The sequence below is a fragment of the Leucopleurus acutus genome (assembly GCF_964270905.1).
Source record: "Leucopleurus acutus genome assembly, chromosome: 1".
Taxonomy (NCBI): Eukaryota; Metazoa; Chordata; class Mammalia; order Artiodactyla; family Delphinidae; genus Leucopleurus; species Leucopleurus acutus.
In genome coordinates, this window is record NC_139142.1 from 37,725,467 (window position 1) to 37,744,990 (window position 19,524).

A 19,524-nucleotide genomic window follows, 5' to 3' on the forward strand; every position below is an offset into this window, starting at 1 on the left:
AACATTTCTGTCATCAAAAAAATCCTACATTTGCCCCTTGTAACCACACCCACTTCCTTCCTATCTCTGGGTCTCCTTGACCACTGGCAACCACCAGTCTGTTCTCCATCTCTAGAATCTTGTCATTTCAAGAATGTTATATAAATGGAATCATACAGTATATAACTTTTTAAGACTGGCTTTTTCACTCCCCATGATTCTCCAGAGATTCATGAGTTGTGTGTGTTCATTCCCTATTATTGCTGTGTAGGATTCCATGATATGGATGGACCACAGTTTGTTTAACCATTCACCTGTTGAAGGACACCTGAGTTGTTTCCAGTTTGGGACTATTATGAATAAAGCTGCCATGAAAATGTGTACAGGTTTTTACGGGAACATAAATTTCCATATCTCTGGGATAAATGCCCAAGAGTACAATATCTGGGCCATATGTATGTTGGTTTATTTATCACCCTCGCTAGACTGTTGACTCTTTGGGGGCAGGTTCTTAGCTCTGTTCATATTTGCATCACATGTACTTAGCATGTGTCTGACACACGGTAACATTCAATAAAATATGGAAGGACAGAAAGAAGGAAGGAAGAGGAGATAAAGAAAGGGAAGGAGGAAGGAAATCTATCATTACTCTTAGTTATTAGCTATTTCACCTTCATGCCTCTCAACATCATCTTTTTATTTATTTATTTTTAATGAACCCAGTGACTTCAGTGCTAGACAGTGCCTGGCACATGGTAGTACCTTAATAAATATGTGTTAAATTATATAATGAGAACGCTGGAGAGTAGAACAGCTCTCCTCTTCTCTATCTCCACTCTCCCATCACCCTGCTCCATCTCTCAAGCATAAGCATTGGTGCACACAGGCACACGCACGCATTCTGGGGCAGTGATCCTAGGAACCTTTTTCTGGGACAAAGCCAATAACTAACAAATGAGGTGCTGTTGCTTCAAAGCTTAGCTAACAACAACCTTGGCCTTGTCTGTGCGACCGCCTAGGGAATTACAAATGAAGAATTTGGGGACCCAGCAGCTTTGTGGACTCATTCCAGTGAGAATACAGGATGCACTTGAAATAAAGAATGATTCTTTGTGACTCATTAAGCTCCTCTCTGTTCCTCTCTATTGGGCATGTGTCTGCCATGCCCTGCAAATCTATGACATTCAAAAGTGGAAGAGTCAGGCGGAAATAAAAACATTCCACTTCAGCTCCTAAACCATGTTCCCCTTAATCTGAAATAAATCTGTGACAACTGACAGATACTTCTTTCAGAAAGTTGTGGAGAAAGGCTTGACTCGCCTTAGTAAATCATACACAGGCTTCACTATCTTTAGTCTCATTAGAAAAAAAGTTACCATAGCAACTGCACCATCATCTAGGGCAAATGTTACCCCTTTAAATCAATAAAATGAAGAGCTGTCCCACAAATGCCCAGTGCTTCCAAAGGAAGAAATGACTTTTCAATAAAATTAATTTCTTTCAGGACTTCACCATTCATCTTCGTTTGTAATCCCAGAGTTTTTTTCCCAACTGAATAAGGGATATTAAAAGCAAAATTCAACTTTGTAAAATCCAAGGCTGACCTTTCTTGTATCTGTTTGCAGAAAATCATTAATTCTATTACTTCCTTGAAACACATAGCTTCATTTGTGGCTTTTTCATTCATCTACAGGAGGCATCATGCTAATTAATTTGGTCCTTGGACGGAGCATTGTGAATTCTGAGAGGACAACGTGGAGAAATGTATCAGAGCACGCATGTCTTTTCTCAACTCTTAAGAGATCATTGTAAGTGATGCAGCAGACAGCAGAGTTCTTGTGGGCCCTCACTTAGTACCTGTGGGACAGAGGTTGGCTCAGTTAGTTTGACTCCATCCTTGGGCAGAACTGAAATTGTTTGGGAGTATTCATGACGATTTATTAATATATTAAAACTTGGTACTGTGGTAAAGTTTGCGTCCACGAAGTGTGAGACTTGGACCTTAAAAATTAAATCTAATATGTCAAACCTTTTTTCCTACTTAAAAATGTGTCAATTTTAGTGTCAGCTCAAAACATCATAGGCTGTGGGGAAGCATGGTTGGTACCTACCCATGTCTCCTGGTTTCAGAATGCTGAGAAGGTCTCCTAGCCTCCAAAGACTTTGCTTCCTGTATTTTCAGACTCCTATTTTTTTTTTCACATTTAATACCTTTGAAATCAGGATATGCCTAATAATTAATGGACATAATTTTTTATTGGCAGATTTTTCTTTCTTAGAGGTACACACGATGATGATGGGGAAAAAAGTAAAACATCTATTGCCTGCTTATCAGATCTCAAGCACTGAGATAAGAAATTTATAGACATTATTTTGTAGGAGGCTCACATAAATGCTATGAAGGAGGCATTTTCAGTTTTGTAGAAAACAAACTCAGAGTGTTATGAGACTCCAAGATCACAAGCTGGCAGGTGTCAGAGTCAGACAAACCCAAATCTAGATGACTTTAAGATAATCCGAACCTTTGGATTCTCCATCTGACCTGCCCTCAGCTTGTTATCTTCATAAATAGTTTTGCAAACCTTTAAATGCTGGTGCTAGGAAGGACCTTATGAGTCATAGGGTCCAACCCCATCATGTTGCAGAAGAGGAAACTGAGGCTGAGAGAAGTAACTTGCCCAAGGCAGTCACGAAAGAAGTTGTGCCACTGAGAATCAGTATGGCTAGGCCAGGGAAGGGAGCTACCAGGCTCTTGCAATATCTCCATCTCCTGCACAGATTGTACACTCCCTAGTCCTCCCTGTCTGGGGCTGCCCACCCTGGACCAGGCCACAACCTTTCAAGGCACTGACACTCAGCTCATTCCTCTGTTTTCACGCTCCCCTAGACCTCAAGATGATTGCTCTCCTACGCCCCTTCTCCCCTCTCCTTACCCCTAGTGAACTTGTATCTTGTGACTCATCCTCCAAGGTAACAATGAATCCATGTGAGGATAATGGAACAAGATGAGAGAAGATTCCTTAGGGCCTGTGCTTGGAGACATTGCGCACATCTTTGCTACAACAAGAGAGGGACTTTAGTGGTGGGAACATCAACAGGAATGGAAGGGAAGGTGGCAGATACAGGCTAAATGGAAGGGCAGGTGGCAGATAGAGATCCTGAGATAGTCTGCAGGTATCAGGGCCTTAAGTAGCCTTAGAAATCACACAGCAACCTCTCACTGCCTCTAGAGAGGCAGGTGGCATGGCCCAGTGCACGGATTGCAAAAAGGTGGCATCCGTATACCATTCCCCTTTCCTACACTCATGATGATGTTGGTGGGCCACAGCCTTCTGCACTGGGAATGGATTCAAGGCCCTTTCTTTTTTTTTTTTTTTTGCGGTACACGGGCCTCTCACTGCTGTGGCCTTTCCTGTTGCGGAGCACAGGCTCCGGACGCGCAGCCATGGCTCACGGGCCCAGCCGCTCCGCGGCATGTGGGATCCTCCCAGACTGGGGCACGAACCCGCGTCCCCTGCATTGACAGGCGGACTCTCAACCACTGCGCCACCAGGGAAGCCCCAAGGGCCTTTCTTAACACAGTGTTCCAGGCGACACCTTCAATTGACTGCAGTTGATTACGGGGATGAAACAAACCTATTTGCCATCCTCAGTGCTGTCAAAGGCTTTGAAGGCAGGTAGCTTAGAAAATAACTGAGTCTCCATTTCTCCCAATGGAAAAAAAGGAGATATTAATCTTTGATTTACAGAATTGTTATAAGATTTAGAGACAACATATGTCAGAGCACAGCAGATACCGTGGAGTCTGGTACACAGTCGGTGCTCAGTGACTGTAAGTTGTCATCCTTATGAAGTTAATGCTGACGGGGAGTAGTCAGGATGCCACAGCTCCGCAGTATAAGGAAGTTGGGGATTGTGAAAGAATGGTACTCTTGGCCTCCCTTTGTTGTCTTTCTTTATCTTGTGACATTGCAGACACAGGTATGAAAGTTTCAGGTCTCATCTAAAAGGGTTGAACAGTCTCAGGTCAGGATGGCAGCTCACCGCTGATTGGCTAGCTCTTGGCCCGGCAAGTTAGGACGCTCACACCAGGTAAGCAGTCTGTCCCTATAGTACCCCAGGTCTGGTTATGCTACTCACAGGCTGAAGGGCTGAAGAAAGTCTTTTATTCCAAGCCTAGTTCAATTTCTATAAAATATATATAATAATCTGACCCTAGAGATGGGTCTATTGATGGTATAGTGATAGATTCATTAAGGGTTATTATATGTTTTGAAAGAAAAATCAAACCCTTAATGAGTAGCATGTTTATTTAAAGAACACCTTTCTTTGCAGAAAATAGAAATGTTTTAACTTCTTTATTTTGTATCATTTATTTATTTAATGTGCATCTTAAATGGCTTGGGCTATGTCATAATTAGCTATGATGTGTAAACTCCTAAAGGCAAGAATGATGTTTGCTTCATTTATTTTTTAGAGCACCCCGAATAATGCCATGAACAATGAGGTTTTTTCATCCATTTACATGCTACAGTTGCAGACTGGAATATAAACTGTATCTCACACTCATAAGGAATACCATTTCATTCTTAGTTTAGACTTTTAAGAACCTGAAATCAAATGAAACAGTTCCATTACAACAGCATTGACTATCCTTACATGCAGCACAAATGGATACTTATTGGTTTATTAATTTTTAAAGTATCAATATTCGTTGACTTTCTATTACAAAAGCCTGCCCCAAGTAGAAAATGTGAAAAATGCTGAAAGCTACTTAGAAAAAAAGTCATTTTTAAGTACCATGCTGGAAGATAATCACGTTGAACATCTTAATATTTTTTTCCTGTGTGATTCATTTTAAAGTGTTATTAATATGATCTAATCCTTAACTCATTTTAAGACATTCAAATGATTCTTCTCACTGTGATTTCCATCCTTTCAGTTAGCGATCCCATGTTCTCTCCAGGAAGAATTATTGTCTTGTTATCTTTCAGTGTATTGAAATGTGTTGTGAGTGAAAGGAAAAAGAGTTTGCCCTGAGCTGCTGGTGACCGCCTCCTGTTTCGAAGGAAAGTTGTGGTTACCGTGAAGGAAAATCTAATCCATCTTGCCCCAGTGCACTTGGTCTCCCAGAGCCAGGTGAACTACCTTTGACTGTTTCCCTAGGATTATGTCACCCACCAAGGTAACTTTCTGTTTCAGTAGGCGATGTTAAGAAACAGAACAACACCCTTTAAGTTAATCACTTTTGGAAAATAGAGAATGGCTTTATATCCCAAGGCTTTGATGTGTTTAGCGGTTCCTGTGAGGCTCTGCCTCCCTTTTGTTTTGATTGACGAGCCCTTTCCTATATATTTGAGCAATCAAGCAGCCCAGTAACAGAGGGTAGAGGCATTTACCCAGAGCAAACTTGTACCGCTCGTCGTGACTTTCCAAAGCCTTGGGTGCAGGTTTCAGCTTTAAAGAAGAGGCAGCTCCAGTAAAATCAGGTAAGTGCTTCTCCATACTTGTAACTTCGTTCTACTTGAGGGTGAGTCCAGATAGCCTTGCTAAGGTGGCAGATCGGAAGTAGGAACTGGGAGATCAGTTTGGGAATAAATAACTTTGCAGCCAGTTTTAAGTCATAATGAACTGGGGGTGTTCTATAAGTGTAGTGTCCACCCTCATTTCAACATCCAGGTATGTTCCGTCTGGTGGGCCAAGCATGAAAGGAGTGATTCTGGCTCCTGAAAAAGCACAGGAAATGACCAAGACCCAGAGAGGATAGACAGTAGATTGGTAGTTGACAGGGGTTATGTTTTAAATACCCGTGATGCTTTCCATCATTTGGCTTTAAATTCACTCACTACGAGGTGCCTATTAGAGTGGAGGTTAGTCCAGAGGGAATTTGTAGCAAGTAGGACACATTCTTATGAATGGCCACCAAGTCAGGTGTGAGGATTCACATCTGCATATCCAAGTTTTGTGGTGGGTTGTGTTAGTAGCAATACGTATGGGGCACACAATTATTGTTTATTTACCTCCGCCCTCCATTCCCCATCCATGATGTTGGAAATATAATTGTGAGTAAAGCATGTAACGTAATTCCAAATACCCTGATCTGAATAAGAATTTGTGTATGTCCCTGTATTATGTTAGGATATGCATTACTTTTGCTGTTACTCATATTCTGTGTTCATTTTGAAGAGACGATTGGGACAAACTTCTTTCACCCACAAGTGGAATGCTATAAGGAAAAGCCTGAGGATGCCCTTGGAGGGTTGGATGTCTAGTGAACTCAGTGGGTCCGTGGAATCCATATTGGAGCCACTTGGAGGAAACGCTGGGCATTTGTGTTGGAGTTTGTGGGCACTTACAATTTCTTGGCTCATTTCTCCTGAAATGCTAAGAGCGATGTCCCTTTGATAGCGACCAGCACATTGATGGCAGTCCCATGGAGGCAGCTGGATCTGTTAATAAACTCTCTTTCCTCTCCCTCTCGGGGAACAGTATGAGGCTGGCATACCTCTTCCTTGGCCCTGCGGCCCTCCTCCTCCTGGCTGGCTGCGGCTGTGTCCTCAGCACCTCCGGCGGGAACCTGCACACGTTTGTGGGCTGTGCGGTGAGAGAGTTTACTTTCCTGGCCAAGAAGCCCGGCTGCAAGGGCCTTCGGATCACCACGGATGCCTGCTGGGGCCGCTGTGAAACCTGGGAGGTGAGTCCCAAGACAGGCCTAGGTGGCAATGCCTTCAGGGTCAGCCCCTTGGCCTGGTTCTTAAGTATTCACTTTTTAATCAAATGAGTTAGAGCTGGGGTATCTACCTTTTCCTGTGGATCAAACAAACAAACACACACAAAACAGCTACATGGTATCCTCCAAAAATCATCTGAAAAAAACAAGATACTGCCCATCTAACAAAGCATTGATAAAATTAATAATTTGATTGACACAGGGTTGTCTATTGGGGAATCATCTCTGGGAGGTCAAGATGTGCTATCTTTCTACCCATTTTATAGATGACATGGAAGAATTCAATGGGTGGCTGACTGCAGTCATGTAGGGGGTCAGTGGAAAGTTCGGAGTAAATTCTTGGTGCAAGCTTGTAACCCAAACTCTTCCCTGTATTCCTCCACCAGTGAAAAAGCCAGCCAGTTACCGACAGAGGCCCTGAGCTAAATAGCAGGCGAGGGCGGGTCCTCAGCCCCTCCTTCAGTGCCTCATCCACAGCCCTACTCTCTTCCCACCCCCTAGAGTAATTCCTGGGGCCCCTCAGGGATTATCACTGACAGATCCGTTAAGGCCCTTCATATACTATTATATCCAGCTTTTTAAGAGACAATACATTTAAAATGGGATAAAAATCTCAAAATTAGAACCCTACTGGGCTGAGAGGAGGAGATGTTTGAGGTGTGAGGAGAAACAGGGCCTTTCAGCATCCCATCAGATCACACCATATAGTGACTGCTGCCTCTTCCCACTGGGGCTGGAGTTGGCTCCTAATGAAGCACTAGATCTGATTTTGTCACCCTGACTCCGAAAGCTGTTAATGACCACCAAGTACTGCAAATTCAATAACCAACTTTTAAGGTCCTCAGCAATATGGCGTCTGCCTATTTCCCCAGTGACTACACATAGTCTTAGTTCTGCCTAAGAGATTGGATTTTATTTATTTATTTATTTATTTTTGCGGTACGAGGGCCTCTCACCACTGTGGTCTCTCCCGTTGCGGAGCACAGGCTCCGGACACGCAGGCTCAGCGGCCATGGCTCACGGGCCCAGCCGCTCCGCGGCATGTGGTATCTTCCTGGACCCCCGCATCGGCAGGTGGACCCTCAACCACTGCACCACCAGGGAAGCCCTCTTTGTTTTTTTCAAACATCTTTATTGGAGTATAGTTGTTTTACAATGGTGTGTTAGTTTCTGCTGTATAACAAAGTGAATCAGCTATATGCATATGTATACCCCCATATCCCCTCCCTCTTGCGTCTCCCTCCCACCCTCCCTATCCCACCCCTCTCGGTGGTCACAAAGCACAGAGCTGATCTCCCTGTGCTATGCGGCTGCTTCCCACTAGCTATCTATTTTTCATTTGGGAGTGTATCTATGTCCATGCCGCTCTCTCACTTCATCCCAGCTTACCCTTCCCCCTCCCCGTGTCCTCAAGTCCATTCTCTACGTCTGCGAAGAGACTGGATTTTAAAGGTTTTATTCAAAGCTCCTCATGAAATCATACTTTTGGTCCTTCTCTCATATTCCTGCTCGTGTTTATTCCTCGGTGCCTGTCTCCAGTGCCCACTCCTCTAAGCCTTTTCTGACTCTCTGCTCAGCCCATGTCCATCGTCTACTTTTTGTCTTACTTCCTCCCCACTCCCCACAGTAGGTTTTAAGTTTTTCAAGGGTAGAGGTTCATTCTTGTGCCTTTCACAGCTCTTGTCAAATGACATGTACAAACAAGGCATTCGGTAAATGTTGAACTATAAGGGATGGATCCCCTCCTGGAGTCACGCGTCCTCTCGCCTAACTGAGCCAACTTAGAAGCCCACAAGCGCCATGAGAAGACACTGCCATTAGGAAAAGCGTCCTTCTATTCAGGGACTCAGAGAGCAACCTGCTGTCACTTGGATAAAATTATGGCCCCGGGATTGGAATTGGATTATGGTGGTGAAACCTCTAACTTAAATGAAATGACCCCACCAAGTTCGCTTCATTTTTTCCCATCATTTGGGGGCTTGAGACCTAACAGTGAGATGAAAATTCGGTTGTTGCAGATACTGTGGCTGTCACATGACATCAGACTTCTGCAGGAAACTTTCTTGTATTCAGGGCGTGGTCTGGCAGTGCCTTCCCCTGCTCACAGCTGTGTCAGGCTATTGGGAGATCTCTGTGGGCCAAAATCTCAAGTTACCATTTCCCCTTAATTCACCCCATCTTCTCTTGCCCTTATAAATCAGTGAACAGCTTTAATTGGGTAATGGTCACCCGCAGGAGGTTAGGGACTCTGCTGTCACTGGAGAAATGGAAGCACTGAGACTGTGAAAGAGCGAGATTCTCCTTAATGTCAGCAAGCTTTTATTTATGCCTTTACTGTGCTCTGAAAAGGGAGGTTACATCTAGAAAATAAATAGAAGAATGGGATTTAGTTTCCCCACAATCTGAAAGTTTCTGAGATACAAAGCACTTATTTTTTGTAATTTAACTGGGAAGCCTGTCTGAAAATAAGGGTGTTCATGACGACAAAGTGGCTGGATTTACTTTGAAGGTGGAACTATTGCTGAAAATAGCCTTTGTTCCTGGTCTGGGTTTAGGGTTACCAGAGTTAGCAAAAAGCCCAACCAAACCGAGCCAGGAGGCCACTTAAATTTGAATGTCACATAAACAACTGTTATTTTCTTTTTGATATAAGTCTGTCCCATGCAATATTTGGGACATACTTATCCTAAAAAAAATAGTTGTTTATTTGATATTCAAATTTTACTGGGCATCCTGTATTTTATCTGGCAATGCTGCCTGGGATTCCAGATTACTGAGGGTAAGAGGACATGAAGCGAACTGAGAAAGGGTAAAATGTTACCTGAGAAATAGGAGGAAGAAGTGCATATTGAGTCCAACTCTTCTACATGGTCCTTGACAGAGGCAAAGCCATTATTTCCATGAGATGCATGTAAGAACTTCATCCTGGGCCTGCATTAAACATATTTCATTTGCCCAGGACAAGTGTAGCTGTTGTCCTCTGAAAGCTTGTTCGTTGTTATTCTTATTCTTATTGAATACTTCCTTACTCTCATAATTGCTCTGATAAGAACAATAGATTACATTTACTGAACACTTACTTGGTGCTCGGCAGGTATTACATACACCATCTTACCTTATCTCCACAACAAGGCTGGGAGGTAGGTATTTTGTTTTACAGTTGAGGAATCTGAGGCTTCAAGAAGTTAAGTGGATTTTCCAAGGTCTCCAGCAAGTGGCAGAACAGGGATTCAAGCTCAGTGGCTCTGACTGCAGGGTTTGAGATTTTAACTACTACTTTGTGCTGGTTTCCTGATCTGTATGCTCTGTTTATCAAAATGAACTTTGGATGCACGATTTCTAAAAGGTGAAGGAAGGAAGGGAATCCTTCGGTTATCAGAACCAGCGCACAGGGCATTCAGGAACCTGCCTTGCTCTGTTTTCTTTCACTGATTCAACGAATAGTTGTTGAGAACCTCCAGGGTGCCAGGTATCTCTAGGGAGTAGAGGCACAGCAGTGAGTAAAACGGGCAAAAATCCTTGTCTTAATGCAGTTTTCTTTCTAGAGTGGGAAAAATACAACACAACTAAATAAAACGCATAATATGTCACAGGGTGTTGACAAGTGCTACGGAGAAAAATAAAGCAGGAAGAGGGAGAGGAAGTGGCAGCGTGGGAGGGGAAACTTGGCAACTTTAAATAGGACGGTCAGAAAAGGCTTTCCTGGGAGGGTGACGTTTGAACAAAAACCTAAGGTTGAAGAAGGAGTGAATCACAAGGGAGAAGAGCGTTCCAGGCAGAGGGACTAGCAAGGGCAAAGGTCCTGGGGTGGCACTGTTCCTGGTGGGTTTGGGGAAAAAGCAGGAGACTATTGCGGCTCGAGCAGAGTGAGGAAGCCAGCAAGACGGGGTCACTGGGGACATGTCAGAGGTGAAGGGGTGCAGGGAAGATGATGTAGGATCTTGAGGGTGATTGTAAGATCTTTGACTTTTGCTCCCAATGAGATAGGAAATCATAGAGGCTTTGAGCAGAGGGGAGATAGGATCTTACATTTTAAAAGGATCTCTTGGGGCTGCCCTGTCATAAATAGACTATAGGGGGTAAAAGAAGAAGTGAGGGGACCAGTTAGAAGGCTTTTGCAATGATCAAGACTATCCATTTGCTAAGTATTTATTTAGTACCTACTCTGTGCCATGGGCTCTTCTGGCAGTTCGGGATACGTGAGTGAACAAAACCACCTTCCTGCTTTCAGGAATTTGCTTTCTACTGGGAGGAAACATATTAACAAGTAAAGAAACGAATAACAAGCTAGTCTCTGATAGTGATAAATGGTCAAGAAAATGAAACACGATGCTATGTTCTAATGGGTTTTCTGTTTTCTACCTGTGGGGACAGAAGCCCATTCTGGAACCCCCCTACATTGAAGCCCATCATCGAGTCTGTACCTACAATGAGACAAAACAGGTGACGGTCAAGCTGCCCAACTGTGCCCCGGGAGTCGACCCCTTCTACACCTACCCCGTGGCTGTCCGCTGTGACTGTGGGGCCTGCTCCACTGCCACCACGGAGTGTGAGACCATCTGAAGCTGGGCGACCCTCAGAACACAGCTGGCGGCCTGCGGCCTCACGGACCCACCTGCACGGGCAGCACAAGCAGCTATACCCCCTGCACTCAAGGACTGTTTAATTTCGACCCTACTTGTGGAGGAGGTTACCTGTCTCCCTGACCCACCCTCAGGCGCAAGGCCGAGGCAGCATACTTATGCTAAAAATGCAAAACAACATTTGTGCCTTCGCTAAAATAATTTCTCTGGTCCGCACACTGCAAATTAATTTTTCTTTACCTTGAATCTCAGAACATAATTCATATATCACAACCCTCCTCCAATTTGGATTTTTAATAAGCCAATGTTTTAAATGCATTGGGCATAATTAGGAGACGGGCCTAGAAAGACTTTAAATTCTCATGTCTTATGTAATGACGGGTCTCCAACTGGATTTATGATTAAAGCACCAGAAATTAATAAAACCAATGTTTTAGTCCTTATGGCCTCCAAGAAAATCCAGGTGCAAGCTCCCTTAGAGAAAATACTTTCTTTTCCTTTTAACTGAGCAATTACCAACACAAGAAATAGAGACTGCTCAGATTAAAACAGGGAGGACGATAGAGGCTCAAACTGGAAGGTGTCTGGATTTGGGTGATTCTTTTCCCAAGCAAAATTCCCAAGGTCCCTTTAAGATCCTTATAAAGAGAACCCTTTGTGAATAAAAAAACTCAGAAAAAAATATGTAATCAGAGCTATCATATACACTTAAAAACAAAAAAACCTCACGAAACTAAACTCATGTTTTTAGACTCCTGTGATGCTCTCCCAAAGCCATGCCCCAAATGACCAATCACAATGATTCTTTCCAACTGGGCATATTTTAAATTTAAATTGTAATTTTTTAAACTCAAAAGTTTTACATGTTTGTAGGGGTAAAAGTGTACTGCTGACTCAGAGGAAAAAGTCTGTGATTGTCTAGCTCTTGCCCTCGCTAAAATCTTACAGCAGCTGATTCTCTGTGACTTAAAAAAAAAAAACACACTCTAATGTTACACAGGTGTCTTTAATTCTGACATTTTTGGGGTTGAAATGAACCTTGTTCCTTTTTCACATTATGCCAGGAAAATCTGTATTAATGCCAATAAAGCATGTCCTCTGTCTTTTGAATTCATGAAAACTTTCAAAAAAGTCTTTTTCATCTTTAAGACCCTTGGAATAACAACAACAAGCACGCTTAAAATGAACTGCGAGGTTATTTTTACTTGCACATTAATTTAGGATGTCATATTTAGTGAGGGACACCGACAGATGACTGGGTACCATGAGTCCCAAAGGTGGCTCAATCTGTATTTACATCCCTGGCATTTCGTCACTAGGAACCAGGGGTCCTCCTTGAATGAGGAATCAATGAGTCCCCATGAAGACAGTAAAGCAAATGTTAGGACTGATGGTCCAGGACTGGGATGCTGAGGTGGACGACCAGGAACAAAGGACAAGAGCAAAATCCATCCCAAACTTCAGTGCAGATCTGTTGGCAGGCAAGAGAGCCGCTCTAACATGAGAAGTACTTGAGTGCCTTGGGTTCTCTGCTGGGGTGGAGAACGGGAATTAAGGATAATACTGGAGGGCACCACTCAGGTGTTTTCAACCCACCCCTAAGGACTTCCCTCAGGAGTTTCTGGGAGAAAAAGCTGCTTCTTAAAGAAACTTAGGGGAAAAAGCAGAAGCAGGGAGGGCTTGCCAGAATTTGAGAAAAGATGACTGTAGCATCCTTAAGGTTCCTGGTGGGAAACAAACGATATACTGCGGTTGCATATTGAGGAGAATTCAATGAAGAGACTACTTGCAAATGTGAAGACGGAGTTGAGGAAACCCACAAGGGGGTGGTGAAACACTCCTAAACACTTGTTTGAAGCAATGGGTAACCTAGGCCGAAGGACCAGGAAGAAGTGATGATCAGGCCCCAAAGACAACTGTAGGAGAGGAATGCCTGACAGGGGCTGTGGCTTTTCGTAGGAGGATGCAGCCATTACCAATGTGAGGCCTGGGAAGGAGGGAGGTGAGCAAATACTTCAGCCTCTCTCTGCTCCCACGCCCTGATCTTCTGCCGAAGCAAATGGGAAGGCAGAGAGTAAGGGAGCCCATTGGTTCAGCTCATAAATGTTGGCAGCCTGGGAAGCAGGTAGGAGAAGAGTGGATCTAAGGGGGCCAATGGATAAAATCACCCATAGGTATCTTATGGGAAGCTTAGCGGGAATGCCGTAGGCAGTCGTGTTGGCCACGAGAGCCATAAATCCTGCAGCATCACAGTTACTCAGTAAGACTCCTCTGTGATGAATTGGGATGGGATACACGTGGAAAGGTATGTGCTGGCTAATACAATATTGACAACATTTGAGAGATGTGGGAACAATGGTAATTATCAGGACTGTGGCTTAATTGGTTGTTGAGTGCAATCAAAGCACTCAGGGCTTTGATTGCCCTCAGTAAAAGGGCAATGAGGCTTCAAATGAAAGCCTCCCTTCAAGAGTCTCTTCTCCTGAAGCTGGAGGGCAGACTGTGCTGAAATTCAGGCCTCAGACCTAATTGGAAGAGCAGGTGAATCATCAAAAAGGCTGAATCCATCACCCTGGCAGTCTCCTATACTTAACGTCCTCATAGGAAGGGAGCGGGACACAGAGACCTGCAATGGGGACAACCCCTAGATGAGCTTGAGGTTCCCTTGCTGAAGGGGCCGGCTCCTTCTTCCTAGAGGAGGCCAGCCTCTGGTGCCTGGAGACCAGGCTGAGGCCCCATCTGAGGAGGCTGCTTTACATGATGATAACTTGCCCTCCTCAAATACCATCTGCAACCCCTCATTTATTCTACATGGATAGTTAGGGTCAAGTCTCAGGATGACCCGGCTGGGGAATGACTTTCCCTGTGGCGGGAGGAATGTGATTTTCCATTGAAGGAAACTCAGGACTTGACTAATGCAGACATGGATCCGGGGAATGTGCTTGGGAACGGATCTTAAGGGTGTCAGATGGGATGAGGGGGAGGGTGGCAGAATATAAGCCCAGATAAGAAGAGTTTATTGGGGCATCCTCTCATGACTCAGGATTTAGCATCTTCATAAGGGAAGCTGGATCTCGTTCCAGTTTGCTGTTGGGATGGCTCCCTAAAGCTTGGAGGAATTGGTGGCTTACATGAACGAAGAGAAGACGCCAGACTGTCCTGGCAGAGTATTTGAGGACTAAAGGCTCAGAGAAGGGGGCCTGCTGTCTTCACTTGGAGAGTTCATTGGATATTCCCCTCTCTAAAGCCATGAGGAATGCACAGGTGAAGGACTTCTGCATCACAGAAAAGCTTGATAGTGGCTGTCCTTTGTCGACTGGGTTGATGGCAGGAGGAACTGCCATGGACCGGGCTTCCTGGTATCAGCAGAGGTGAGAGGGGTCTGGAATAGCAGAGACCTGGTGGTACCATGTAGCTGTCAGAGGCAAGGTGAACGTAGAGTCAGAGGCAGAAAAGCTGCAAAAGCAACTGGAGGGCTCTAATCCGCAGGATCTGTGGTGCTGGCTAAGACAACTTCTACAGTAAGTATTTATTACAATCAGAAACATTATTAATGAAAAGGGGGAAATGTCTCTCACTGATAAACTTGAATCTTTTTCAAATCTCTCTCTTCCCTCTTCCCGTCTTCTCCTCTGCCATTCTCTTTTTCTCCCTCCCTCACTTCCACGAATATTTATGAACTATAGTTTTGTGCAAGGCACTGTGTTTGGGAAGTAAGATATAAATATTGCTACCATTTATGGATTTCTTACTATAAGCAGGACCCTTTATATTAATTCTTTGTAATTCTGTGTCAACCATGCTCACAGGCATTGTAATTGCCATTTTACCGTCACCATTTTGCAGACGATGAAACCAAAGCTCAGAGAGGTCAGGTAACCTGCCCAAGATCAGACAGCTGATTGGCGGCACATGCCAGGTTTCTCTGGGCCAGAACTAAATTCTTTCCATTGGAGCATGATGGCTTTTTGGAGTGTTCCTTCCAAGTTGTTCCTGCCTGGAGAAGTCTTTGAGTTTACTGACGTTGGACAGTCTCTCACCATGATAAGCATGTGTGCAGTCTCTTCTGGAGGAAACTCAGTGCAAGCGCAGGTTGTTTTATGGAGATTGTAATTTTTCTCTGGTTTCCTTTATAACCTCTAGCAAGATAGTGCTTTGCTACAGCTCAAACCAAAGCTTATAACAGGGGAGACTGAGGGAGAAAAGGAGCAGAGCCTCAAAGGGAAATTCAAAGAGACTGCTGCGGAGATGAAGGCTGTATGCCCTCAACTCATCTCCCAGGCAATGTGGACACTGGCAGAGGGATGGTGGTCCAGTGCCTATTGGGGGAGCTCTAGATAAAACCAACTCTCAGCAACTCCTTACTCTTGGAAATATGTTTATTTTGCAATTAACAAAAGGTAAAGAGAAGGAGAATTTCCTAGATTTTTTTTTCGTAAGAGCATTTTTCAATGGAGAATGTAAGTGCTCACTGCTCATTCTACCTCTGGACTTATTAGTTCCACTGACTGAATTCATGCTTTCCTTCTTCCACTGATTAGGAAATGAATGAACCACCAGAAAAGCGCCAAATTCTGCTGAAGTGACTCAAAGAACTGTTCAAATTAATTAGGTTTTAAATATACTAAAAAGCATTTCTCAGAGAGTAAATAAACTGTATATCTAATCGAAAATAATGTGGCATTGATGAGAACAAATTGCATTTCATCAAGTTTTCCAAGAGGACTGATTGTTTTTTTTCATTCAGGAGACGTTTTTTCTTTTTTTAAAAAATAAATTTATTTATTTTATTTAGTTTTGGCTGCATTGGGTCTTCACTGCTATGCACAGGCTTTCTCTAGTTGCGGCGAGCGGAGGCTACTCTTCGTTGCGGTGCGCGTGCTTCTCATTGTGGTGCCTTCTCTTGTTGCGGAGCACAGGCCCTAGAGCGTGCAGGCTTCAGTCGTTGTGGCTCGTGGGCTCTAGAGCACAGGCTCGGTAGTTGTGCTCCAAGCCAGGAGACATTATCTTAAAAATAATATGTACCTTATCCTCTTTTGGGTTTTGTTTTCTTCAAAATATTAAAGCAAATTATTAAGAAGTAACTTTAAAAGGATTCTTTAGCAAATTCTGAAAATTTTATTTTCTGTTGAAAATTTCTACTAGAGAAACAGTTTACTGCATTAGAAGAATTCGGTCCTTATTGGCAAGATGAATCTTCTGGCAATTCTTTTACAATGATCTCACTCTGTTTTAATGAACAGGGTTGCTGGGAATTGTGTACAGGGAGATCTAAAAGGCTCAGTGGTTGGTTGTTGTGATCCTGGAGTATCTGAAGGGGGTGCTAAAGACCTCTGAGGAGGTGATGTCTAACAACAGGAAGAAGAAATAGGGAAAGGATGAGAAAAAGAGGAGCAGGTGCACAGCACTGTGACCAGTAGTGTAAGCAGAGACTTGTTCCAATGTTAAGGAATTTAGAGGGACTATTCGAGTCTCTAGGTCCTCATTAGCAGGAGAAGAGCAAACAGTTCCTAAGCTCTTTGGCTTTATTTTTGGCTCTAAGTTCCTCTGGCTGTCTTTCTTTAGCATATTGAATAATTGAGTTTTAAAAAAAAAGCTTCGTGATACACAAGATCAATTATATGCTTTGACCTTGACTGTGGGCCATTGGGGCTTCTGGAAAGTCATTCAAACCCCAAATACAACCTCTCCCAAACAAACAATCAATCAAACACACACACACACACACACACACACACACACACAACCTTCCCCAAAAGAGAAAAAACATTTTGCTTCAACAAAGAATATCAATATTACCAAGATGAGAATGGTAATTTTTTTTTTTTTGGTGATGCTGAAGATATGATTACCAGCAAGGGATAAATATAAATATCCCCGAGTCACAAATAATATTATACAACTTAAAATCATTTGAAAGAGCATTTATTCACTTAAACTCTCTATATACACAATAAAGGATATTGATGAATTATTATTAGTCATTATTTCTCTGAAGTACACATGCAGAATTATGCACTTAAAATAGAAATTTAATCCTCTGAGTTTGCAACTTCTTTCCACAGGAAATGCATGAACAGATCACACTTTCTTGGTCTCACTCTGTTGCTCATGCAGAGATTATCAAGATATGGAGCGGTGCCTCCTCAAAGGAAGGTGATCTAAGCTTCTAGGCTGTTCTGAGCCTCCATCTTCCATTATCCTCTTGGCATCTGCATATCAAAATTAAAATATTTGGGGGGACCAATTTTACTGAGTGGAATTAAGACATCCGGCATTTAAAAATATGTTGTCTTTAAGAGGAAGATTTTGCTCAGCTTTTGGCTCCTGTTAGAACAAGCTTAGGAAGCTAATGCTGAAAATCTCCCCATTGAAACATAAGCACTAGTTAATGAGAAAGTCCAGTTGAAACTGGTGCCAAATTTCAGCGTGAACAAAATCTGAGCCACCTTCTGGACAAACCAAAAGGAACTGATGTACCATAATTTCCCCCATGCCTGTCTCTACGCTGCAAGTTGCAGATCAGTGGAGTAGAAGTAAGTGGGCTTCTCTTCTTCGGCACTTGATTATTTCAGTGTGCTTAATTCAGTAGAGGGCTTTCTGATTTCTTGGACTGGGATTTTGTTTTACTGTTGCAATAAAGGGACTGGGAATCAGACATTTAAAAATGATAAGTAAATGGATTCTTAAAGAGAGATCGATTGTTGATGCCAGTTTTCCTGTCCTATTAGTTTCTTAGGAAGAAGAAAAAATAGGCTTTATTTTGCAGCCTGGGGAAGGGAGTGAATGGATGGAGGTGCAGGGCTCCAGGAGGACTGCAGTCCCTGGGGTAAGAAGCACTTTTTGGCACCTTGCACGGGTGGTTATGACCAAGAAGTAAACGGTACATTTGCAATAATGAAAATCATTTTTGGTAAGACTTTGTTTTTGGATTTGACTAAATTCTTCCAAGAATGCTAGCCACTTTGGGTAGCCAAGCTGCTCCCAGATGTAAAAGCTGTCCCACTTTAAAAGCTGTACCTAATTTAAGGATATCTTGGGACCCAAGTGTTTTCCTGCAGCCTCGAGCATGAAGGAACAGCCGACTGACAGTACCAGAGTCAGAGCTTTAGGGGGCAGAAGGTTGTCCTTCTCAGAGGAAGTGGTCCCTTAGTGACGGTACCTGCACAATGACATCAGGTTCTTATTCTGGGACGGAATCACTGATACCCTAGCTAAAAAATTAGTAGCCATTTCTAGGTGCAAAAGAAGTGGTAATCCTTGTGCTCTTTCTTTCTTTATTTGAAAGTAGGTATGATTTCCTTCAGAACTTCAGCAGCAATGGAATTTGAATAAGATAATAGGCTTAAGCGTGTGTGTGTGTCTGTGTGTGTGTGTGTGTGTGTGTGTGTGTGTGTATGTATGTGTACACTTTTCAATCTTTAAAGGGCTCTTGGGGTATGGGTGGGGTGAACAAAGCATGGTCCCCTGTAATGTTTAGTAAAAAATACGTTAAGTGATAACAACTCTGGTCTGTGCTTAGGGCAATAAAGATATAAATCTGGGAGATGCCCTTTGTAGAGGACAAGCTATAGTCAATCCTTACTCTGGCCTCTAGAGCACTATCTAGAATATTGTCTTAAGCAATGAACAACAAAGCTTTACTAAAAATTTTATGCCTCAGAAATGTGTTTTATCTTCATTTTATAAGTTTATATTACATGATATAAATCTTTCTTATTTCTTTTTAAAATTTTAATTAATTTATTTTTTAACATCTTGATTGTAGTATAATAGCTTTACAATGTTGTGTTAGTTTCTGCTGTGTAACAAAGTGAATCAGCTATACATATACATACATCCCCATATCTCCTCCCTCTTGTGTCTCCCTCCCACCCTCCCTATCCCACCCCTGTAGGTGGTCACAAAGCACCGAACTGATTTCCCTGAGCTATGCAGCTGTTTCCCACTAGCTATCTATTTTACATTTGGTAGTATATATAAGTCCATGCCATGCTTTCACTTCATCCCAGCTTACCCTTCCCCCTCCCTGTGTCCTCAAGTCCATTCTCTACATCTGGGTTTTTATTCCTATCCTGCCCCTAGGTTCTTCAGAACCATTTTTTTTCTTTTAGATTCCATATATATGTGTTAGCATACAGTATTTATTTTTCTCTTTCTGACTTACTTCACTCTGTATGACAGACTCTAGGTCCATCAACCTCACTACAGATAACTCAATTGCATTTCTTT

The 19,524-nt window shown here is 43.0% G+C and overlaps 1 protein-coding gene across 1 annotated transcript; it reads left to right on the forward strand.

The window, feature by feature from the left end:
* Positions 1–6,469: 6,469 nt before the first annotated feature.
* GPHB5 (glycoprotein hormone subunit beta 5) lies at positions 6,470–11,272 on the forward strand (the record flags this gene model as incomplete). The annotated part of the gene is made up of 2 exons (XM_082839580.1): positions 6,470–6,673; positions 11,084–11,272. The coding sequence occupies 2 exons, from the start codon at positions 6,470–6,472 to the stop codon at positions 11,270–11,272; spliced, it is 393 nt and encodes a 130-aa protein (XP_082695706.1).
* Positions 11,273–19,524: the final 8,252 nt, after the last annotated feature.